We start from the raw sequence: 25,280 nt of genomic DNA, 5'->3' as shown, positions 1-25,280 counted from the left end.
GCCTCAGTTCCCTCATCTGTAAAATGGGGACTGGGACCGTGAACCCCACATGGGGCAGGGACTGTGTCCAATCCAGTTTGCTTGTATTCACCTCAGCACTTAGTACAGTGCCTGGCGCGTAGTAAACGCTTAACAAATGCCCCAGTTATTATGATTACTTTCCCAAGTACGTAGTACAGTGCTCTGCATATTGTAAGCGCTCAATAAATGCCATCGATTGATTCATTGACTGCTTGTCACTCTACCTTCCATGCAAGCTTAATTTCCTTAGGCATATAGCAATTGGCCAGTCATATGTATTGCTCACTTAATATGTGCAGAGCGCTGTAATAATAATAATAGTAATGGCATTTATTAAGCGCTTACTATGTGCCAAGCACTGTTCTAAGCGCCGGGGGGAAACACGGTAATCAGGTTGGCCCACGTGGGGCTCACAGTCTTCATCCCCCTTTTACAGATGAGGGAACTGAGGCCCAGAGAAGTGAAGTGACTCGCCCAACAAAGTCACACAGCTGACTAGTGGCGGAGCCAGGATTTGAACCCATGACCTCTGACTCCAAAGTCCGTGCTCTTTCCACTGAGCCATGCTGCTTCTCTAAGCGCTTGGGAGGGTAAGGGCTTAAATGCCACAAGAGAGCAGCGAGGCCTAGTGGAAAGAACACATGCCTGGGAGTCAGAAGACTTGGGTTCTAATCCTGGCTCCGTGACTTGTCCGCTGGGTGACCTTGGGCGAGTCACTTCTCTGAGCCTCAGTTCCCTCATCTGTACAATGGGGATTGAGACTGCGAGCCCCACGTGGGACAGGGACTGTGTCCAACGTGATTAGTTTGTATCTAGCCCAGCGCTTAGAACAGGGCTTGGTACATAGTAAGCTTTTAACACCACAATTATTATTTGTATGATTATTATTATTATCATCATTATTATTATTACCAGCACAGTTCTTGTTCTGGGTAGGCAGATAACGGAGGCAGCCTTTTGATGACTGGTCGAACATAGCTGGCGATGATCATCAATCGTATTTATTGAGCGCTTACTATGTGCAGAGCACTGTACTAAGCGCTTGATGGTAATTATGGTTCTTGATAAGCGCTTACCGTGTGCCAAGCTCTGTTCTAAACACTGGGGAACGTAATCAGGTTGGACACAATCCCTGTCCCCCATGGGGATTCAGTCTTAAACCCTGTTTTACGAATGAGGTACCCTGAAGCCGAGAGAAGGCAAGTGACTTGTCCAAGGTCAGGCGCGTATTAAGCTCTTACTCCGTGCGGACCACTGCACTGAGCGTTTGGGAGAGTTTGGAGAAGCAGCGTGGCTCTCAGTGGAAAGAGCACGGGCTTTGGAGTCAGAGGTCATGGATTCAAATCCTCGTTCCGCCAATTGCCAGTTGTGACTTTGGGCAACTCACTTCACTTCTCTGTGCCTCAGTTCCCTCATCTGTAAAATAGGGATTAAGACTGTGAGCCCCCCATGGGACAACCTGATTGCCTTGTAACCTCCCCAGCACTTAGAACAGTGCTTTGCACATAGTAAGCGCTTAATAAATGCCATCATTATTATAAATCCCGGCTCCGCCACTTGTCAGCTGTGGGGCCTTGGGCAAGCCACTTAACTTCTCTGTGCCTCAATTACCTCATCTGTAAAATGGGATTAAGACTGTGAGCCCTACGTGGGACAACCTGATCACCTTGTATCCCCCAGCACTTAGAACAGTGCTTTGCACGTAGTAAGCGCTTAATAAATGCCATTATTATTATTAAAGAGCCCAAGGTCGTGGGTTCAAATTCCGACTCCGCCAACTGTCAGCTGTGTGACTTTGGGCAAGTCGCTTCTCTGGCCCTCAGTTACCTCATCTGGAAAATGGGGATTAAGACTGTGAGCCCCCCGTGGAACAACCTGATCACCTTGTAACTTCCCCAGTGTTTAGAACAGTGCTTTGCACATAGTAAGTGCTTAACAAAAACCATCATTATTAGTATTATTACAGTAGAGCAGCCACACGTCTGATGGGTGACCTTGGACAAGTCTCTTCTCAGGCCCCAGTTTTCACATCTGTAAAATGGGGATTGAGACCAGGAGCCTCATGTGCGGAAGGGAAAACCGTCATTATTATTATTATTACAATAGAGCAGCCACATGTCTGATGGGTGACCTTGGACAAGTCTCTTCTCAGGCCCCAGTTATCACATCTGTAAAATGGGGATTGAGACCAGGAGCCCCACGTGGGGAAGGGAAAACCATCATTATTATTATTATTACAATAGAGCAGCCACACATCTGATGGGTGACCTTGGACAAGTCTCTTCTCAGGCCCCAGTTTTCACATCTGTAAAATGGGGATTGAGACCAGGAGCCCCATGTGGGGAAGGGACTGTCTCCACCCCAATTTGCTTGTATTCACCTCAGCACTTAGTACAGTGCCTGGCACATAGTAAGCGCTTAACAAAAACCGCAGTTATTATTACGGCTTCTAGAGAACAGCATGTCCCACAGGAGCCCGTCATCGCCGCAAATTTGCCCTAAAACAAAAACCGTGCTATTGAAATCTTGTTTCCAAGGGAATCCCTGTTCCCCCCGACCCCACTGTAAGCCCCCAGCATTAAGGGGGGGCTGCCCATCCCCACACACCTGTTTGGCATCAGTTAGAATCAACCGGGGGGGGGTGGAAGACATCGAAATCCATTTTTTTTTTTGCTAATCTTGGAAGATTTTTACATTTAAAATAGCTCTACTTGCCACCTTGTAGGAGACCCATAGACAAGGATTTCTGAGCTTAGGAGGCGAGGTGTTTCTTTCGGGTCGGGAGGAACCCCACCCCACTTTGATGGCCCAAAAGTCCCTTTCATGTCACCCCAGCCTTTATTAATAATAACAATTATGGTACCTGTTAAGAAATGAACTGTGTGTTAAGCGCTGAAGTTGGTACAAGTTAATCAGGTTGGAAACAGTATCTGTCCCACACGGGGCTCACACTCTTATCCCCGTTTTACGGATGAGGTAACTGGGGCGCAGAATAGATATGTACAAGTAAAATAAATAGAGTAATAAGCCAGCATGGGGGAGTATTGAACACCTACTGTGTGTAGAGCACTGTACTAAGCACTAGAGAGAGCATACTAGATGATCCAGTCCGAGGAATTGCTAATCTAGTTGGAGAGATTGGTATAAATCAGTTACAAATAGGAGGAAATGTACAAACTGTAGAATAAGTAAAACCACACAGTCAGAAGTGTACCACGTAAGAGCGCAAAAGTGCCACGCTGGTGCAGAAATGCAGAGATGATCTCAGAATTTATCGATTTTTTTTAATGCGTTTCCCACTAAGTGCCCCATTCTGCAAAGATACAATCACTCCTCCAGTTGATTTTAAAGATTAGTGTGTAGCGTTGCAGAGCGAAAACAGTTGCATGACGTAAGAACCGTTTTGTACTAGAATTTTGGGCTAATCTAACTTAAGGCCTTCGAACTGATCTGCCCACCTAGTAAGAGGGTCCTTTAGTTTCATTCTGATTTAATTTTGAAGTCTAGTATTCCAGTGAGGTTTTTAATTTGACCCAGCCACAAAAGCCTCTGGGCTGGATGCAGCGCTGTAATTTGACAGCAAAACTGCCTCATTTTAGTTGTTCCCCCTATGTGTTTTAATAAAAATTATGCAGCAGCTTTGGATCGTGAAGGTCAACGCGTCACTCCCACCTCGGCCTCTCCGTCCGTCCGTGCAGATAAAATTCAGATGTTCTTTTGACTATGCAGGGTCGCATCTGTGGGCATAAATGTCAAGCGTAGAATATTCGCATTCTAGATGTGACTTTAAATTTCTAATACCATCCGTTGGAGTGCATCATTAACGATAATGGCATTTATTAAGCACTTACTATGTGCAAAGCACTGTTCTAAGTGCTGGGAAGGTTACAAGGTGATCAGGTTGTCCCAAGGGGGCTCACAGTCTTAATCCCCATTTTACAGATGAGGGAACTGAGGCCCAGAGAAGTGAAGTGACTTGCCCATAGTCACACAGCTGACAAGTGGCAGAATCTAAAACATATTTTTCTCTCATCTAGAGGTTGATTCTCAGGCGAATTTACACGTTCAACCCAATTTCCCTGTCTAGCGTAAGGTGACCGTGGGCAAGTCACTGGTTTCTCTGGGCCTCGGTTTCCTTATCCAGCAAATGGGATTCATGTACCTGTCATTCCTCCCTCCTAGAGACTGTGAGCCCTGAGTGCTTCGTACAGCGCTTTGCACCCAGTAAGCGCTCAATAAATACTATTGAATGACACAGACTGTCCAACCTGTTCATATTGTACCAATCCCTGTTTTTTCTACAGACTTACCCTTTATGGAGCTTTGTTGAAGAGCTAATGATGTCCTCTCCCCCCCCCCACAACTGTCCCTCATTTTCTGCCAATGTAGCTGCCAAAACTCTTGTACTCTCCTAAGTGCTTAGTACAGTGCTGTGCACATAGTAAGTGCTCAATATATCGTCTCGGTAATCATCTTTGTCTCTGCCGTCCTTCCCAAGCAGATTTGCTACCAGCCACAAACGCAGTGTGTTGAAAGTCCCCATAATGATAATAATTATGGTATTGGTTAATTACTACGTGCCAGGCACTGTTCTAAGCGCTGGGCAAAGTAATCAGATTGTCCCACATGGGGCTAGCAGTCTTCATCCCCATTTTCCAGAGGAGGGAACTGAGGCACAGAGAAGTGAAGTGACTTGTCCAAGGCCACCTAGCAGACAAGTGGCGGAGCCGGGATTAGAACCCACGTCCTCTGACTCCGGAGCCGCGATCTTGCCACTAGGCCATGCTGATTATCTCTCTCCTACTGTGACAGTCTTAAACAGTCCGCGATGCCTCCATTTCTTTTTGCTCCGATTATCCACGGCTGCAATATTGGGATGGCTAATTAAGGCGGACTTGATTAGAGCTTCAGTGTGTTCACCCCGGCGTTCCAAGACACAGTTCCTTGACCATCCCAGTCCCTTCTCCGGGTCTTACATCACCACGGCAACAGTGCCCAGCTGAAACCTGGTAGTGCCAGTCAAATCAGGAAATCAAATAATGACCACCGATCTGCTTCCAAGCAGCGTGGCTCAGTGGGAAGAGCCCGGGCTTTGGAGTCAGAGGTCGTGGGTTCAAATCCCGGCCCTGCCAACTGTCAGCTGGGTGACTTTGGGCATGGCACTTCACTTCTCTGTGCCTCAGTTCCCTCATCTGTAAAATGGGGGTGAAGACTGTGAGCCCCATGTGGAACAACCTGATCACCTTGTAACCTCCCCAGCGCTTAGAACAGTGCTTTGCACATAGTAAGTGCTTAACAAATACCATTATTATCATTAAAAGGTGGTGGCAGCGGCCCTGGTGGGCTAATACCAAAATCAGTGTTATTTATTGAGCGCCTACTGTGTGCAGAGCACTAAACTAAGAACTCGGAAGAGTATAATAGAACAGCGTTGGTAGACACATTTCCTGCCCTCAGTGATCTTAGAGTCCAGAGGGGTAGACGCACATTAGAAACAGCACGGTGTAGTACACCGGCCTACCAGTCAGAAGGTCATGGGTTCTACTCCCATCTCCGCCACTTGTCTGCTGGGTGACCTTAGGCAAGTCACTTGACTTCTCTGTGCCTGTTACCTCATCTGTAAAATGGGGACTGAGACTGTGAGCTCCATGTGGGACAGGGACTGTGTCCAACCCGATTGCCCCCAAGCGCTTAGTACAGTGCCTGGCACGGAGTAAGTGCTTAACAAATACCACTTTTATTATTATCATCATTATTATCAATAATAATAAATTACAGATGTGGACATAAATTCTGTGGCATTGAGGGAATAAGGGAAGCAAATCCAAGCGCTAGTGATATGAATAGCTTGACTTGCTTACCAGCGTTTCCCGTGTGCAGACCGCTACGTTCATTCAGTCTTATTTATTGAGCACTTACTGTGTGCCCAGCACTGTTCTAAATGCTTGGAAAGTACAATTCAGCAATAAAGAGACTGTACTAAGCGCTTGGAAGAGTACAATAGACACATTCCCTTTCCGCGACGAGTTTACAGTCTAGAGGCCGGAAGGGTAACCAGGGCATTCAGCTCAACGCTGGGGGGGATCATTCAGGTATCATCGGGGAAGATTGATCGATAGATCGTATTTGAGCGCTTACCGTGCGCAGAGCAAGGCATCACTTCCCAATCAATCAATCAATCGTATTTATTGAGCGCTTACTATGTGCAGAGCACTGTACTAAGCGCTTGGGAAGTACAAATTGGCAACATATAGAGACAGTCCCTACCCAACAGTGGGCTCACAGTCTAAAAGGGGGAGACAGAGAGCAAAACCAAACATACTAACAAAATAAAATAAATAGAATAGACATGTACAAGTAAAATAAATAGAGTAATAAATATGTACAAACATATATCCATATATACAGGTGCTGTGGGGAAGGGAAGGAGGTAAGATGGGGGGATGGAGAGGGGGACGAGGGGGAGAGGAAGGAAGGGGCTCAGTGTGGGAAGGCCTCCTGGAGGAGGTGAGCTCTCAGTAGGGCCTTGAAGGGAGGAAGAGAGCTAGCTTGGCGGATGGGCAGAGGGATTGGGGCCATTCCAGGCCCGGGGGATAACGTGGGCCGGGGGTCGATGGCGGGACAGGCGAGAACGAGGTACGGGGAGGAGATTAGCGGTGGCAGAGGAGCGGAGGGTGCGGGCTGGGCTGGAGAAGGAGAGAAGGGAGGGGAGGTAGGAAGGGGCTAGGGGATGGACAGCCTTGAAGCCCAGGGTGAGGAGTTTCTGCCTGATGCGCAAATTGATTCCCAACCCCTCTCCCTGCAGTCGCCTTGACGCCTTTGACCCACCGAGTGGAAGTTGAACTCGATCCTGTTTTCTAGAAGCCAGCCCGCCCGCTGGACTCCCCCCCGCCTTTGGGGAAGGTGTCCAAAGCACCCCCAGCCTCGTTCCCAGCAGGGCCAGGACTGACCGTTACTCCGGAGGGTCATTTTTCTACAAAGGCGTCCAGGCCACGTTTCCCCGCTCCTTGAGGGGTTACCCATCCATGTCCCCATCAAACAGAAACTCCTCACCATCGGCTTTGTCGTCCATCTCCCTGCCCCCTCCTACCTCACCAACTCCAGCCCAGCCCACACAGTTCGCTCCTCTAATTGCCTGCCTTCTCACCGTACCTCGATTTCTTCTTTTTCGCCGCCAACCTCTCACCCGCATCCTGCCACCGGCTTGGAACGCCCTTCCCTCCTCAAATCCGACAAACGGTTACTATCTCCCCCTTCAAGGCCTTATTGAAGGGCCATCTCCAAGAGGGCTTCCCTGACCGAACCCTCATTTCCTCTCCCACTCCCTTTTTCATCACCCAGACTTGCTCCCCGTATTCATCCTCCCCCCTCCAATCCCACAGCACTCATTCATTCATCCATTCAATCGTATTTATTGAGCGCTTTACTGTGTGCAGAGACTGTGAGCCCGCTGTTGGGTAGGGACCATCTCTATATGTTGCCAACTTGTACTTCCCATGCGCTTAGTACAGTGCTCTGCACACAGTAAGTGCTCAATCAGTATTGAATGAATGAATGAATGCAGAGCACTGTACCAAGCGCTTGGGAAGTACAAGTTGGCAGCACTCATGTCCATAGTTGTCATTTATTTATTTCTATTAAAGTTTGTCTCCCCTCTAGACTGTGAGCTCGTTTTGGGCAGGGAATGCGTCTGTTTATGCATCTGTACTCTCATTCAGTCGCATTCCATTCAGTCGTATTTATTGAGCGCTTACTATGTGCAGAGCACTGTACTAAGCGTTTGGAAAGCGTGGCTCAGTGGAAAGAGCACGGCCTTTGGAGTCAGAGGTCATGGGTTCAAATCCCGCCTCTGCCACATGTCTGCTGTGTGACCATGGGCAAGTCATTTAACTTCTCTGAGCCTCAGTTGCCTCATCTGTAAAAGGGATTAGGACTGTGAGCCCGACATGGGACAACCTCATCACCTTGTATCCCCTCCCAGCGCTTAGAACAGTGCTTTGCGCTTAACAAATACCATTAAAAAAAAAAGTACAATTCAGCAAGAGATAGAGACAATCCCTACCGAACAAAAGCCCTCCCGACTTTAGTTATAATACACTGATCACATACTAAATGCTCAGTAAATACAATTGACTGATTAGAGATTTATTCTCTTACTGGGTTGCAAATCATCCAGGGACTAATGTTTGGGAACGATAATTTCTGTTCATGTCCGTCTCCCCCCTAAGCTCTTGTTGGGGTGGGAACATGCCTAGCGATCCCGTACTTTGCTCTGCCCATAGTGAGGGCTCAGTAAATACCAGTGATGATGTTTGATTAGTGTTTTGGTTTGGGGGTTCCTTTTTTGAGGTGGGGGTGTATGTATTTGAAATACATTCCCCAGTTCAAAGAAAAAGTAAAGATTCAGTCCGTTTAGGGTTCGCTTCCCCAAAGATCGCTGGCTTGGTTCTCAGCTCTGGGACTACTGTGCCCAGTGGAAGACCATTTTAAGATAATCATCATCATCATTTGTATTTATTGAGCGCTTACTGTGTGCAGAGCACTGTACTAAGCGCTTGGGAAGTACAAATTGGCAACATATAGAGACAGTCCCTACCCAACAGTGGGCTCACAGTCTAAAAGGGGGAGACAGAGAACAAAACCAAGCATACTAACAAAATAAAATAAATAGAATAGACAGGTACAAGTAAAATAAATAGAGTAATAAATATGTACAAACATATATACATATATACAGGTGCTGTGGGGAAGGGAAGGAGGTAAGATGGGGGGGATGGAGAGGGGGACGAGGGGGAGAGGAAGGAAGGGGCTCAGTCTGGGAAGGCCTCCTGGAGGAGGTGAGCTCTCAGTAGGGCCTTGAAAGGAGGAAGAGAGCTAGCTTGGCGGATGGGCAGAGATAATGATGGCATTTCTTAAGCGCTTACTATGTACAAAGCAGTGTTCTAAGCGCTGGGTCTTTAAGAAAAGATCTTAAAGATCTTTCTCAACCGTTGTTAAAACTCTGAATCCGAAGGTGCCCTTTAGTACAGTTATTTCCCAATGCTAACGTTGGCCCCTGTCCTCAGGTTTGCCATCTGAGGCAAGACATGGCCCTTCGCACAGTCCCGAATTACTCTCTTTGCTAGCCAACGGGCCCCCGGTGTACTAGAGCTCTGCTTGGAGAAGGAGGCCGTGGCTTTCGGAGTCAGTCAGACGTATTTATCGAGCGCTTGCTGCTTGCAGAGCAGCGTACTAAGTGCTTGGGACAGTACAATTATTATTATTATTATTACAATATAACAGACATATTCCCTGCCCACATCCAGTGTACGGTCTAGAGCAGCTTAATAATAATGACATTTATTAAGTGCTTACTATGTGCAAAGCACTGTTCTAAGCGCTGGGGCGGTTACAAGGCCACCAGGTTGTCCCACGTGGGGCTCACACTTTTAATCCCCATTTTCCAGATGAGGGAACTGAGGCCCAGAGAAGTGAAGTGACTTGCCCACCGTCACACAGCTGACCAGTGGTGGGGTCGGGATTTGAACCCATGACCTCTGACTCCAAAGCCTGGGCTCTTTCCACTGAGCCACACTGCTTCCCCACAGGAAGCAGGAACAGTAATTCCTGTGGTACTTGTGAAGCGCTTGCTTCGTCCCAAGCACTGTGCTAAGCGCTGGAGTCATCATCATCATCATCAATCGTATTTATTGAGCGCTTACTGTGTGCAGAGCACTGTACTAAGCGCTTGCACTGTACTAAGCGCTTAAGTTATTCAGGTTGGGCCCAGCCCCCGTCCCACACGGGGCTGACAGCCCAAGTAGGAGGGCGTCGGATCGAATCCCCGTTTTATAGACGAGGCCTAGAGAAGTGAAGTGATTTGCCCAAGGTCACACAGATAATAATAATAATGGCATTTATTGAGCGCTTACTATGTGCAAAGCACTGTTCTAAGCGCTGGGGAGGCTACAGATACATATTACTCTATTTTACTTGTACCTATCTATTCTATTTATTTTATTTTGTTAGTATGTTTGGTTTGGTTCTCTGTCTCCCCCTTCTAGACTGTGAGCCCACTGTTGGGTAGGGACTGTCTCTATATGTTGCCCACTGTTGGTATATGGTTGTCTATATGTTGCCAACTTGGACTTCCCAAGCGCTTAGTCCAGTGCTGTGCACACAGTAAGCGCTCAATAAATACGATTGATTGATTACAGAGTGATCAGGCTGTCCCACGGGGGGCTCACAGTCTTAATCCCCGTTTTCCAGATGAGGTCACCGAGGCGCAGAGAAGTGAGCACAGCTGACAAGTGGGGAGCCGGGATTGGAACCCACGACCTCCGACCCCGAAGCCCGGGCTCTTTCCACTGAGCCCCGCCGCTTCTCTGACAGATCATCATCAGTCGTATTGAGCGCTCACTATGTGCAGAGCACTGACGGATGACAGGGCCGAGATCGGAACTCGGGGCCTCTGTCTCCCAGGCCCCCGGGGTCTTCCCACTAAAGCCACGCTGCCTCTTGAAGCTTTAAATAGCCCTGGCCTGGCTAGCGAGAGTCAGAACAAGGGCCAAAACCCGCTCTCCACCCATCTCGCCGGTTCCGCTGAGGATATCGAGTTGCCAGGCGGACCTGAGTCACCTCACCCACGTGGCGTCCAGACTCTTAAACGCCTTTAGGATCTTAAATTACAGCGATGACTGTGTAAACTTTTTTGTGCGCCTTATAAATTTTGCCCCCAACCAAAAACGCTTTCTAAGTGAGCCGTGGTGAAGTCCTGCATTGAGTGTAATAATAATTGCGATATTTGTTTAGCACTTATTGTCTGCCAAGCGCTGCCCTGAACACTGGGGAGGGCATAAGATAAGCAGGTCAGGCACAGCCCCCGTCCCACACAGAGCTCGCAGCTCGTTGTCGTATTTATTGAACGCTCGCTGAGTGCAGAGCACCATACTAAGCACTTGGGAAAGTACGGGTACAACAATAAACAGGCACATTCCCTGCCCACAGCGAGCTTCGAGGTGAGATGAGCTGACAGTCCGGAGCTTACAATCAAAGTAAGGAGGATATTAGACCCCCATTTTACAGATGAGGTAACCGAGGCCCAGGGTCACGCAGCAGGGATGTGGCGGAGCTGGGATTGAAATGCAGCTCTTCCTCGTTCATTGATTCCATCGTATTGAGCGCTTACTGTGTGCAGAATACGGTACTAAGCGCTTGGGAGAGTGCGTTATAACAATTGGTAGATTCATTCATTCATTCAGTCGTATTTATTGAGCACTTACTGTGTGCAGAGCACTGTACTAAGCGCTTTGGAAGTACAAGTTGGCAACAACTTATCTACAAGTTGGTAGATAAATTCCCGTAGTTACCCCTCTAGAATGTAAGCTCACTGTAGCCAGGGAGCGTGTCTACCAACTCTTTTGCATTGTCCTCTCCCAATCAATCAATCAATCGTATTTATTGAGCGCTTACTGTGTGCAGAGCACTGTACTAAGCGCTTGGGAAGTCCAAGTTGGCAACATCTAGAGACAGTCCCTACCCAACAGTGGGCTCACAGTCTAAAAGGGGGAGACAGAGAACAAAACCAAGCATACTAACAAAATAAAATAAATAGAATAGATATGTACAAGCAAAATAAATAGAGTAATAAATATGTACAAACATATATACAGGTGCTGTGGGGAAGGGAAGAAGGTAAGATCAATCCATCAATCAATCAATCATATTTACTGAGCGCTTACTATGTGCAGAGCACTGGACTAAGGACTTGGGAAGTACAAATTGGCAACATATAGAGACAGTCCCTACCCAACATTGGGCTCACAGTCTAAAAGGGGGAGACAGAGAAAAAAAACCAAACATACTAACAAAATAAAATAAATAGAATAGAAATGTACAAGCAAAATAAATAAATAGAGTAATAAATATGTACAAACATATATACATATATACAGGTGCTGTGGGGAAGGGAAGGAGGTAAGATGGTGGGGACGGAGAGGGGGACGAGGGGGAGAGGAAGGAAGGGGCTCAGTCCCCGGATGGCCGTGCTCTGCACGCAGTAAGCCCTCAAATATTCATTCAGTCGTTTTTATTGAGCGCTTCCTGTGTGCAGAGCACTGTACTAAGCGCTTGGGAAGCTGGCAACATCTAGAGACGGTCCCTACCCAACAACGGGCTCACAGTCTAAAATATGATTGATGGGAGTTCGATCCCAGTTTGGTTTGTCGGCCCCAGACTCGCTTTGGGTGAGGGTGGAACTTTTGTTTTCAGCCATAATTTGGTAAGTGGGAGTGCTGGAGGGAAGGGGTGTTTCCATCCAAATTCTCAAGTCACGAATGTTACCGGTCCACTTCTCCCAGCCACTGAGGACGGAAAGACTTAGAATGCCCGGCCAGATCGGAACGAGCAATTTTCCGATTAGCGCTTCGGAACGCTTCCGCACTGTTTTCAGGCCAGTTGTCACAACTCTTCCAGATGAACACCGCTCGTTGAAGATGCTTAATTATAGCCTAGGTCTCCGCTGGCGGGGAACCTCACTTGTAAAGCGATAATCGTGGTATCTGTTAAGCGCTTCATATGTGTCATACGCTATACTAAGCGCTGGGGTAGGTACAGGATAATCTGGTCGGATGCAGTCCTTGCCGTCGTCAAGCTAACAGCCGAAGTGGGGGGCGGGGGAGAAAAGGTATTGAATCACCGTTTGACAGAGGAAACTGAGGCACAGAGAAGTGAAGCGACTTGCCCAGGGTCTCAAAAGAGGCAAGAAGTGGCGCCGGGATTAGAGCCTCGGACTCCAGGGGCCAGGATGAGGGGGCGGGGGAGAAAAGGTATTGAATCACTGTTTGACAGAGGAGGAAACTGAGGCACAGAGAAGTGAAGCGACTCGTCCAGGGTCTCAAAAGAGGCAAGGAGCGGAGCCGAGATTAGAGCCTCGGACTCCGGGGGCCAGGATGGGGGGGGCGGGGGAGAAAAGGTATTGAATCACCGTTTGACAGAGGAGGAAACTGAGGCACAGAGAAGTGAAGCGACTCGTCCAGGGTCTCAAAAGAGGCAAGGAGCGGAGCCGAGATTAGAGCCTCGGACTCCGGGGGCCAGGATGGGGGGGCGGGGGAGAAAAGGTATTGAATCACCGTTTGACAGAGGAGGAAACTGAGACATAGAGAAGTGAAGCGACTCGCCCAGGGTCGCCAAAGAGACAAGGAGCGGAGCCGGGATTAGAGCCTCGGACTCCGGAGGCCGGGATGGGGCTGGGGGGAGAAAAGGTATTGAATCACCGTTTGACAGAGGAGGAAACTGAGGCACAGAGAAGTGAAGCGACTCGCCCAGGGTCGCCAAAGAGGCAAGGAGCGGAGCCGGGATTAGAGCCTCAGACTCCGGGGGCCGGGATGGGGGAGACAAGGTATTGAATCACCGTTTGACAGAGGAGGAAACTGAGGCACAGAGAAGTGAAGCGACTCGCCCAGGGTCGCCAAAGAGGCAAGGAGCGGAGCTGGGATTAGAGCCTCGGACTCCGGGGCCGGGATGGGGGAGAAAAGGTATTGAATCACCGTTTGACAGAGGAGGAAACTGAGGCACAGAGAAGTGAAGCGACTCGCCCAGGGACGCCAAAGAGGCAAGGAGCGGAGCCGGGATTAGAGCCTCGGACTCCGGAGGCCGGGATGGGGCTGGGGGGAGAAAAGGTATTGAATCACTGTTTGACAGAGGAGGAAACTGAGGCACAGAGAAGTGAAGCAACTCGCCCAGGGTCACCAAAGAGACAAGGAGCAGAGCCGGGATTAGAGCCTCGGACTCCGGGGCCGGGATGGGGGAGAAAAGGTATTGAATCACCGTTTGACAGAGGAGGAAACTGAGGCACAGAGAAGTGAAGCGACTCGCCCAGGGATGCCAAAGAGGCAAGGAGCGGAGCCGGGATTAGAGCCTCGGACTCCGGAGGCCGGGATGGGGCTGGGGGGAGAAAAGGTATTGAATCACTGTTTGACAGAGGAGGAAACTGAGGCACAGAGAAGTGAAGCAACTCGCCCAGGGTCACCAAAGAGGCAAGGAGCGGAGCCGGGATTAGAGCCCCGGTCCCGGCCCGTAACCACTAGCTACACTGCTTCCTGGAATGCTTTCGTGGCTCTTAAACTAAGCTTTTACCCCCCAAAATAGGATTGGGGGTTAAAGGTCCCTTACCACTGAGCGTGAGGGAGCTATAATCACACCCCACCTCGGTTTCCCCCGGGGAAGGAGAGGCTAATAGAGGAGCAAGTGAGACGGCAATAGGAAATAAATTTATCAGGCGTCTACCCGGCGCCCTTGGGAAGTACAAAAGAAGCGAAGTGTATCAATCAATCGTATTTATTGAGCACTTACTGTGTGCAGAGCACTGTACTAAGCGCTTGGGAAGTACAAGTTGGCAACACATAGAGACAGTCCCTACCCAACAGTGGGCTCACAGTCTAAAAGGGGGAGACAGAGAACAAAACCAAACATACTAACAAAATAAAATCAATAGAATAGATATGTACAAGTAAAATAGAGTAATAAATCTGTGCAAACATATATACATCATCATCATCAATCGTATTTGTTGAGCGCTTACTATGTGCAGAGCACTGTACTAAGCGCGTGGGAAGTACAAATTGGCAACATATAGAGACAGTCCCTACCCAACAGTGGGCTCACAATCTAAAAGGGGGAGACAAGAGAACAAAACCCAAACATACTAACAAAATAAAATAGAATAGATATGTACAAGTAAAATAAATAGAGTAATAAATATGTACAAACATATACATCATCACCATCAATCGTATTTATTGAGCACTTACTATGTGCAGAGCACTGTACTAAGCGCTTGGGAAGTACAAATTGGCAACATCTAGAGACAGTCCCTACCCAACAGTGGGCTCACAGTCTAAAAGGGGGAGACAGAACAAAACCCAAACATACTAACAAAATAAAATAAATAGAATAGCTATGTAAAATAGAACAGCTATACATATATACAGGTATACAGGTGCGCGAATGCGAAGTGTATGAAGCGTATGAGCCCTCGAGGGGCTGACCCGCCTGATGGGAAGGAAGACCTAGAAATATTCCCAAGGAGTGAAATCCAAATAAATCCGTGTCCCATTGAATATACACAATTGCTGAATTGAGCATAACTAGAGGGATTCGTGTATGCAGTCAGTGGTATTTTAGAGCCCGCTTTGTTCGGAAGATTACAAAGCTCTTGGGAGAGTAGACGGCACAATCCCCACCCTCACAGATCAAGAGAAGCAGCGTGACCTAGAAAGAGCACAGACTTGGGAGTCAGGGGACCTGGGTTCTAATCCTGCCTCCGCCTGCTGTGTGACGTTGGGCAAGTCATATGACGATGGTATTTGTTAAGCGCTTACTATGTGCAAAGCACTGTTCTAAGCGCTGGGGGGGATACAAGGTGATCAAGGTGTCCCACGTGGGGCTCACAGCCTTCATCCCCATTTTACAGACAGGGGAACTGAGGCTCTAAGAATTTAAGTGACTTGCCCAAGGTCACACAGCAGACATGTGGCGGAGTTGGGATTCGAACCCATGACCCCTGACTCCAAAGCCCGGGCTCCTGCCACCGAGCCACGCTGCTTCGCGACATCCCTTTTCTGAGCCTCAGTGACCTCATCTGTAAAATGGAGGCTAAACCGCGAAGCCCCACGTGGGACAAAGATTGTGCCCAATCTGATTAGTTTGTATCTAAGCGGATACAGTTTGTATCTAATCAGAAGCAGCATGGCTCAATGGGAAGAGCCCGGGCTTTGGAGTCAGAGGTCGTGGGTTCAAATCCCGGCTCCGCCAACTGTCTGCTGTGTGACTTTGGGCAAGTCACTTCACTTCCCTGGGCCTCAGTTACCTCATCTGTAAAATGGGGATTAAGACTGTGAGCCCCTTGTGGGACAACCTGATCACCTTGTAACCTCCCCAGTGCTTAGAACAGTGCTTTGCACATAGTAAGCGCTTAATAAATTCTATCGTTATTATATTATTATTATCTATCGCAGCGCTTACTACAGTGCCTGGCACATAATGCTTAAATACCTTTTAGACTGTGAGCCCACTGTTGGGTAGGGACTGTCTCTATATGTTGCCAACTTGTACTTCCCAGGCGCTTAGTACAGTGCTCTGCACACCGTAACCGCTCAATAAATACGATTGATTTGGGGGGGAAGAAAGGTCAGAGGGGGCAGCCGAGGGGTCTAGAAGATTCAGCCCGTTGTTGGGTAGCGACCGTCTCTGTATGTTACCGACTTGTACTTCCCAGGCGCTTAGTACAGTGCCCTGCACACAGTAAGCGCTCAATAAATACGGCTGAATTAAAGAATTCAGGGTAGGGAGAAATGAGGAATAGGGAAGGCCGGCCGGAGGAGCTGGGAGTCTAGGAGAGCTTTGAGAACGGTAAGCGGGGGGGAATGTGATGGGAAGAAAAACAGGAGAGCAGGTCCTTAGCCGGAGTGGACCGGGGACCCTGTCTGATTATCCGGTACCCGCCCCAGCGTTTAGCACAGTGTTTGGCGCATGGTAGGCGTTCCACAAATCCTACTGATGCAAAAAAGAGTCCAGTGGTTAGGAAAAAGAGCCGTGTGTGGTGAGCCTGGTGGGGGAGAGGAGACTGAACCAGCAAGCCCCCTTAGGGGATCGCTGCCAGTGTGGCCCATATAAGAAATATCCTTTCCGTGCCCACTCCCTTTCTTTTATCCCCTTCCCTGGCCGGCTACTGCCAACCTTTTTAAATAATAATTAATAATAATAATAAGTATATTATAGATCACACATATATAAATATATAATATATTATATTGTATATGATTATTATAATTAATAATTATTATAATTGTTATAATTGATAGGTATAATATGTAATTTTAATATAATTATAGTTATGATGATGATGGTATTTATTAAGCACTTAATATGTGCAAAGCACTGTTCTAAGCACTGGGGTAGATACAAGGTAATCAAGTTGTCCCACCTGGGGCTCACAGACTTAATTTAATCCCCATTTTACAGATGAGGTAACCGAGGCACAGAGAAGGTAAGTGACTTGCCCAAAGTCACACAGCTGACGTGGCAGAGCCGGGATTTGATGGTACTGAAGCACTTACTCCGTGCCAGGCACTGTTCTAAGCACCGGGGTAGGCACAAGCTAATCAGGTTGGACTCAGTCCCTGTCCCACGGCGGGGGGCTCACAGTCTTCTTCCCCATTTTACAGATGAGGGAACTGAGGCACAGAGAAGTTAAGGGACTCGCCCGAAGTCACACAGCCGACAAGTGGCAGAGCCGGGACACGCTGCAGTTGTGCCATTTGTTCCAGTCAAAGGGCCCCTCTGGCAAGTAGCCGGATCTGTAATAATAATAATAATAATAACGGTATTTGTTAATCAATCAATCAATCAATCAATTGTATTTATTGAGTGCTTACTGTGTGCAGAGCACTGTACTAAGCGCTTAGTACAGCTTAGCGAAGCAGCATGGCTCTGTGGAAAGCGCCCGGGCTTTGGAGTCAGAGGTCATGGGTTCAAATCTCGGCTCCGCCAATTGCCAGCTGTGTGACTTTGAGCAAGTCACTTAACCTCTCTGTGCCTCAGGTATGTGAGCCCGCTGTTGGGTAGGGACCGTCTCTATATTTGCCAACTTGTACTTCCCAAGCGCTTAGTACAGTGCTCTGCACACAGTAAATACGGTTGAATGAATGAATGAAAGAAAACTGTGAGCCCCCCCCGGGACAACCTGATCACCCTGTGACCTCCCCAGCGCTTAGAACAGTGCTTTGCACATGGTAAGCGCATAATAAATGCTATCATTATTATTATTTGTTGAGCGCTTACTATGTGCAAAGCACTGTTCTAAGCGCTGGGGGGGGATACAAGGTAATCAAGGTTGTCCCACGGGGGGGCTCCCAGTCTTCATCCCCATTTTACAGATGAGGTAACTGAGGCCCAGAGAAGTGAAGTGACTTGCCCAAAGTCACACAGCTGACGAGTGGCTGAGTCGGGATTAGAATCCAGGATCTCTGAATCCCAAGCCTGGGCGCTTGCCACTGAGCCACAATGCTTCTGTGCCCTTCGGGCACTTGGTAGCCACCTCATCCTCAGGCCCGCGGCACTTACGTCCGTGTCCGTAAAGTATTTATAGTCACGTCCATCTTCCCCTCCAGACTAAGCCCGTAGGCGGGGGACGTGTCTGTCTACCAACGGAGAAGCAGCGTGGCTCAGTGGAAAGAGCCCGGGCTTTGGAGTCAGAGGTCATGGGTTCGAATCCTGATTCCGCCACTTGCCTGCTGTGTGACCTTGGGCAAGTCACTTAACTTCTCTGAGCCTCAGTTACCTCATCTGTAAAGTGGGGATTGACTGGGAGCCCCACGTGGGACAACCTGATCAGCTTGTATCCCCCCCCAGTGCTTAGAACAGGGCTTTGCACATAGTAAGCGCTTAATAAATGCCATTATCATTATTATTATTATTATTATTATTATTAGAACAGTGCTTTGCACATAGTAAGCGCTTAATAAATGCCATTATTATTATTATTATTAGAACAGTGCTTTGCACATAGTAAGCGCTTAATAAATACCATTATTATTGTTATTATTATTATTAGAACAGTGCTTTGCACATAGTAAGCGCTTAATAAATGCCATTATTATTATTAGAACAGTGCTTTGCACATAGTAAGCGCTTAATAAATGCCATTATTATTATTATTAGAACAGTGCTTTGCACATAGTAAGCGCTTAACAAATGCCATCATTATTATTATTATTATTACCAACTCTTTGGACTCTCCCAAGCTCTTCCTGACGAGACGCAGCATGGCTTAGTGGATAGAGCACAGGACTGGGAGTCGGAAGGACCTGGGTTCTAATCCTGGTTACACCACAAGTCTGCTGTGTGACCTCTGGCAAATCACTTCACTTCCCTGGGCCTCAGTGACGTCATCTGTAAAATGGGAATTAAGAGTGTGAGCTCCGTGCGGGACAGTGACTGTGTCCAACCTGTTTTCATTCATTCAGTCGTATTTATTGAGCGCTTACTGTGTGCAGAGCACTGTACTAAGCGCTTGGAAAATACAAGTCGGCAGCATATAGAGATGGTCCCTACCCAACAACGGGCTCACAGTCTAGAAGGGGGACCTGTTTAACTTGTATCTGTTTAGAACAGTGCTTAGCACGTAGTAAGCGCCTAATAAGTACCAGTATTATTATTGTTACTACTTTCCCAAGCTGTTTGTACAGCGCTGTGGTCATAGCAAACACTCAGTAAAAACCATGGATAGATAAGCATCGGCTCAGCTTGAGAGTGAGGCAGTCCTATTCAAATCCCGGCTCCGCCAATTGTCAGCTGTGTGACTTTGGGCAAGTCACTTCACTTCTCTGGGCCTCAGTTACCTCATCTGGAAAATGGGGATTGAGGCCGTGAGCTCCACATGGGACAACCTGTTAGACTGTGAGCCCGCTGTTGGGTAGGGACTGTCTCTATATGTTGCCAATTTGTACTTCCCAAGCGCTTAGTACAGTGCTCTGCACATAGTAAGCGCTCAATAAATACGATTGATGATGATGACAACCTGATCACTTTGTAATCTCCCCAGCGCTTAGAACGGTGCTTAGCACATAGTAAGCGCTTAATAAATGCCATAATTATTATTATTATTATTGTTTAACACTTACTGCCTGCAGAGCACTTGGGACAACCTGATCACTTTGTAATCTCCCCAGCGCTTAGAACAGTGCTTGGCACATAGTAAGCGCTTAATAAATGCCATCATTATTATTATTATTGAACACTTACTGCTTGCGGAGCACTGTACTAAGCACTTGGGAGAGTACAATACAACAATAAGCGGCCACATTCCCTGTCCACAACAAGCTTACAGTCCACAGGGGAAGATGGACTTTAATAGAAATGAAGAATTTACAGATAATAATAATAATGATGGTAAGTGCTCTGCACACAGTAAGCGCTCAATAAATACGATTGATTGATTGATTGATTGATTTAAGCGCTTACTATGTGCCAGGCATGGTATTAAGCATTGGGGCGGATACAAGCAAATTGGGTCGGACGCAATCCCTTTCCCACGTGGGGCTCACCGTCTCGGTCTCCATTTTACAGATGAGGTAAAGTAAGGCCCAGAGGAGGGAAGTGACTTGCTCGAGGGCCCACAGCAGACAAGTGGAGGAGCCAGGATTAGAACCCATGACCATCCGACTCCCAGGCCTGTGTTGCTTCTGACATGTTGATATGGACATTCATTCATTCATTCATATTTATTGAGCGCTTACTGTGTGCAGAGCACTGTACTAAGCGCTTGGGAAGTACAAGTTGGCAACATACAGAGACGGTCCCTACCCAACAACGGGCTCACAGTCTGGTCTTAACACTCATCTTTAGATGAGTGTTAAGATAGGATTATGTCTACTAATTATATTGTACTGTACTTTTCCAAGCATTTAATTCATTATTCTGCAGAGTATGTGCTGAATAAACACCATTTATTGATTGCCTGGGGGGAGAGGGAGGGACTGTCTCTGTCTCCCCCTTTTAGACTGTGAGCCCACTGTTGGGTAGGGACTGTCTCTATATGTTGCCAATTTGTACTTCCCAAGCGCTTAGTACAGTGCTCTGCACACAGTAAGCGCTCAATAAATACGATTGATGATGATGATGATGATGAGTACCCACGGGATTAGGTGAGGTGAAAGTGCCGAAGGGGTGTTAGCAGGGATAAAAGGTAAGAAAACCTTCCCAGACTGAGCCCCCTCCTTCCCCTCCCCACAGCATCTGTATATATGGATATATGTTTGTACGGATTTATTTCTCTATTTATTTTATTTGTACACATTTCTTCTATTTATTTTATCTTGTTAATATGTTTTGTTGTCTGGCTCCCCCTTCTAGACTGTGAGCCCGCTGTCGGGTAGGGACCGTCTCTGTATGTTGCCAACTTGGACTTCCCAAGCGCTTAGTCCAGTGCTCTGCACACAGTAGGCGCTCAATAAATACGATTGAGTGAATGAATGAATGAAAGATTAGCTGAGATATCATGGGATCCGGTGTTTTAAAAGAAAAAGGCGAAGAGAAAGTTAACTGGTGGCTGTTTGAAAGCAAATCAGTCTTAGATTAATTGCTTCAGTTGAGTTTGAGCGAACACATCACATAGGTCGGAAATATTTCTATTTTAGTATAGCTTTTTTTCGGGGTAAATGATATGTATGTAAGCGCTTCGTACAGTGCTCTGCACATAGTAAGCGCTCAATAAATACGATTGTACGTGCAGTGGGGGTGAGTAGAGGGAGCAAGTCGGGGGAAACAGAAGGGAGTGGAGGAAAGGAGGGCTTTGTCAGGGAAGGGCTCTTGGAGTTTACCTCCCATCATCGCAAGAATCGCGGAATTTGACGGTCTTTTTCTCTCTCTTTCTCTCTCCCTCTGTCCCATCCTCTCCCCCCCTGGTCTTTTTCTCTCTCTTTCTCTCTCTTTCTCTGTCCCTTCCTCTCCCCCCCCCGCCTCAGGTGACGGAGCTGAACGAGCCTCTGTCGAATGAAGAGCGGAACCTCCTGTCCGTGGCCTACAAGAACGTAGTCGGGGCCCGGCGCTCCTCCTGGCGGGTCATCAGCAGCATCGAGCAGAAGACCTCGGCCGACGGCAACGAGAAGAAGATCGAGATGGTGCGGGCCTACCGGGAGAAGATCGAGAAGGAGCTGGAGGCGGTGTGCCAGGACGTCCTGAGCCTCCTGGACCACTACCTGATCAAGAACTGCAGCGAGACGCAGTACGAGAGCAAGGTGTTCTACCTGAAGATGAAGGGGGACTATTACCGCTACCTGGCGGAGGTGGCCACGGGGGAGAAGCGGGCCGCGGTGGTGGAGTCGTCGGAGAAGGCCTACAGCGAGGCCCACGAGATCAGCAAGGAGCACATGCAGCCCACCCACCCCATCCGGCTAGGCCTGGCCCTCAACTATTCCGTCTTCTACTACGAGATCCAGAACGCCCCGGAGCAGGCCTGCCACCTGGCCAAGACGGCCTTCGACGACGCCATCGCCGAGCTGGACACCCTCAACGAAGACTCCTACAAGGACTCCACCCTCATCATGCAGCTGCTCCGCGACAACCTCACGCTCTGGACGAGCGACCAGCAGGACGACGACGGGGGCGAGGGCAACAACTAAGGCGCCCCCCCCGCCCCCGCCGCCCCCCGCCCCCCTCCCCAGAGGTGGGCCCGGCAGCCACCCGCTCACCGGTCATTCCGCCGCCGCGGTCGGTAGTTTGGTCCCGCGAGTGGGTCGGTTCGGGGGGTGGGAGGGCGACTTTCCCGGGCACGACCCGTCTCGGGTCGCCTCTTTGACGTTTTGTGTTTCTTTTTTTGCCAAATTACCACTAGCGGAGAGTCGAGCTGGTCGTGTGGGAGGGCAGCCTCCCGCTGGCATGGGGACCGTGTAGATTAATCCGAGGGGAACCGTCTTTCGTTTAACTTAATGCTAGACCTGGGGTTTGGAGGAGGAAAGGGAGAAAACGCGCGCACACACACACACACACACACAAAAAAAAAAAAAAAAATGGCAGTAGCCCAAACGGAGAGGTCCTTGTAGAATAAGTTCTGTGGTTCCAGTAAGGTGTTCCGAAGGCCTCTTGTTGTTTTTGTTTCGTTTGGGTGCCCGTGCCTCGTCACAGAGCGGGAGTGTCTCTCCGGGTTCCCACCGCTGCCCGTTTCAGCCTCTCTTTGAACACACACCACACCCCAGGTCAGACGAAGATCCAGCCTGGGACACGGGGAGCCTTGTGGCTTCAGCCACGGTCACTTTCCCCAACCCTGACGTAGGGTAAAAAAGGTCCCAAGGTCCTCACCGTGCATGATGTCGAGCATGCGTTGTTCCGTTCCCCCCACCACCCCCCGTACGACTCCCCCGAGGGTTGGCTACTATTAGTGGCTCCCTCCCCCCGGGCTACCGGGCCGGCCCATCAACGTCCACAACCAGAGCCTTGACCGGTGGCGGTGGGCTTTTGGGTTCAGACTCCCTCTAGACGCTCCTCGTGATCCACCTCCAAATCAAACACTTCAGTATTCATTCAGTCGTATTTATTCATTCATTCATTCATTCAATCGTATTTATTGAGCGCTTACTGTGTGCAGAGCACTTTACTAAGCACTTGGAAAGTACAGTTCGACAAAAGATACAGTCCCTCCCCAACAACGGGCTCGCGGTCTAGAATTGTTTTCGTTTTAAGAACCCTCTAAAATAGAGCAACTTCAGGTCCGTAGAACACGTTGGGGTTTTCCAAGAACATCCCGCCCTTTTTGTTTTTAATAAAACTGCCATAGCCCCCTTCCTCAGGGATCTACCATTCTTCCTTGACTTACTCTCCCCTACTCTGACCTCCGCTGCTGACCCCCTCCTCCCCTCCAAATCCATCCGGGGTTCGCAGCAGGGCGGGTTCTTTCTCGGGGAAGCTTTTGGTGCAGGAATTGAGAATTAAGGGGCTCTCCGGGTAGAGAAATCCCAAAGGGAAGACCTGGACTTGGATACGTACTCTCAAATTTGGAGATCCTGAAACCCGGTCAGTTTGGGTTTCATCCCTCTCCCCCCCACCAAGTGACTCCCTCCTTCTCCTCTCCATTCTGCCTGAAGATCCTTTCAGTCGGCAAGAAGAAAAATCCCTAGGAGAAGGTCCAGTCCAGATTATAATTTACACCTGCCTGACTACGGGGTCTTTTCCTTTAAAGCCTGGAAACCTCCCTTCATTCAATCGTATCTATTGAGCGCTCACTGTGTGCAGAGCACTGGACTAAGCGCTCGGGAAGTCCAAGTTGGCAACATCTAGAGACGGTCCCTACCCAACAGCGGGTTTGCAGTCTGGAAGGGGGAGACAGACCACAAAACATATTAACAAAATAAATAGAATAAATATGTACAAGTAAAATAGAGTAATAAATACATACAAACATATATTCATTCATTCAATCGTATTTATTGAGCACTCCCTTCCTGATTGTGCTACATAGCAGAGCGCTTCCCTGATAGAAGAAAACTACCCCCTTCTCGCCCCTAAATTCATTCCAAGAAAACTTTGCGCCCGCCCCCCATTTTGGTAGGTCACTCGGCCAACGGTGACATTTTAATGACGTGGTTTTGCGTTGTATTTCATTCAGTCGTATTTCTTGGGCGCTTACCGTGTGCAGAGCACTGTACTGAGCGCTGGGGCAACATACAGAGACGGTCCCTAGCCACCAATGGGCTCATTCGTGGTAAGTTTAGTTGTCAAAAGAATCCCAATGCCCCATTCAGAGAGTTGCCCCCTCTGTTTCGGGCAAGGAAAAAAAAGCAAATTTCTGTTGAAGAAAGTGACTAGGAGGAGTGCCTCAACTAACTTTTTTCTTTTTTCTTTCTTTTTCTTTTCTCTCTTCTTTTTTCTCTCCACCCCCCCCCCCCCTTTTTGTTTTTGTTTTTTGTTTTTTTAACCAAGATTGACCTTACAGTTGAGGCCACCAGGAGGGTAGCTGACTGAAAAGGACAGCAAAATGAGGAGTGAGGCTGTGCTTGAGAGCAAAATGTTCCACTCCCCCATTTGGTCAGGGGGGCCACCTGAGGAAGCTGAATCAAAGGTCTTAATTAAACAAGCCCCGGGGCGAGGCTGGAGAAGGGAGAGCCTTGGAGCCTCTGAAGGGATTTGGGGGTGGTGGGGTGGGGGGCGGGCGGGCGGGCGCAAGGAGGGAGCTTTTCCTTAGCCAATTTATGAACTTGGTGTCCAGTGAGCAGTGTTGTCCCTAAATGTATGATTTGGAGGTGACTTGCTGGAATCACAAAACCTATTTTTTATTTCAGCTTTGGCTCTGGCTGCTTTTAGAGAATAACGCAGGACATCACCCACGAGGGCTAGAGGCCAAGTGGGAATGGGACTCGGTTTTAAAGCAGCTCGGTCCGTTTCCTTTTTTTTTTTTTTTTTTTTTCCTTTTTCAGAAACGCACTTGCCTATGATACTGTCTCTCCAGTGAAATAACTGCTCCATTACTCTATTGATACAATATTGTGCATGCTAGTGTTGTATTTCTATACAGTAGCTTGAAATTGATTAACTTATACTGTAGATGTTATGTATTCCTATGACAAAATTAAGTCTTCAAAAAAAATTTTTTTTAAAGGGTCTTTTTTTTTCTTTAATTTAATTTATTTTTTTTTCCCCCTCTCTTTGACCTGTTCTGGATGTTGCTAGAGTGACATGCAATTCTATATGATTTTGTTTTTAAAAAAAAAGGAAAAGCAAAAGAAACA

At 48.2% G+C, this 25,280-nt stretch overlaps 1 protein-coding gene across 1 annotated transcript in view; it reads left to right on the top strand.

Moving 5' to 3' along the window:
- Nucleotides 1–22,209, top strand: part of YWHAG (tyrosine 3-monooxygenase/tryptophan 5-monooxygenase activation protein gamma) — a 42,616-nt gene extending 20,407 nt beyond the window's left edge. The window contains exon 2 of the mRNA XM_038759629.1: nucleotides 21,525–22,209. Within this exon, the coding sequence (XP_038615557.1) occupies nucleotides 21,525–22,181 (657 nt within the window). The 3' untranslated portion in view covers nucleotides 22,182–22,209. The remainder of the gene's footprint in view (nucleotides 1–21,524) is intronic.
- Nucleotides 22,210–25,280: the final 3,071 nt, after the last annotated feature.

The sequence above is a fragment of the Tachyglossus aculeatus genome, chromosome 17 (assembly GCF_015852505.1).
Source record: "Tachyglossus aculeatus isolate mTacAcu1 chromosome 17, mTacAcu1.pri, whole genome shotgun sequence".
NCBI classification, from domain to species: Eukaryota; Metazoa; Chordata; class Mammalia; order Monotremata; family Tachyglossidae; genus Tachyglossus; species Tachyglossus aculeatus.
Note: the sequence above shows the minus strand (reverse complement) of the source record. Positions and strands in the feature narration are given on the sequence as shown.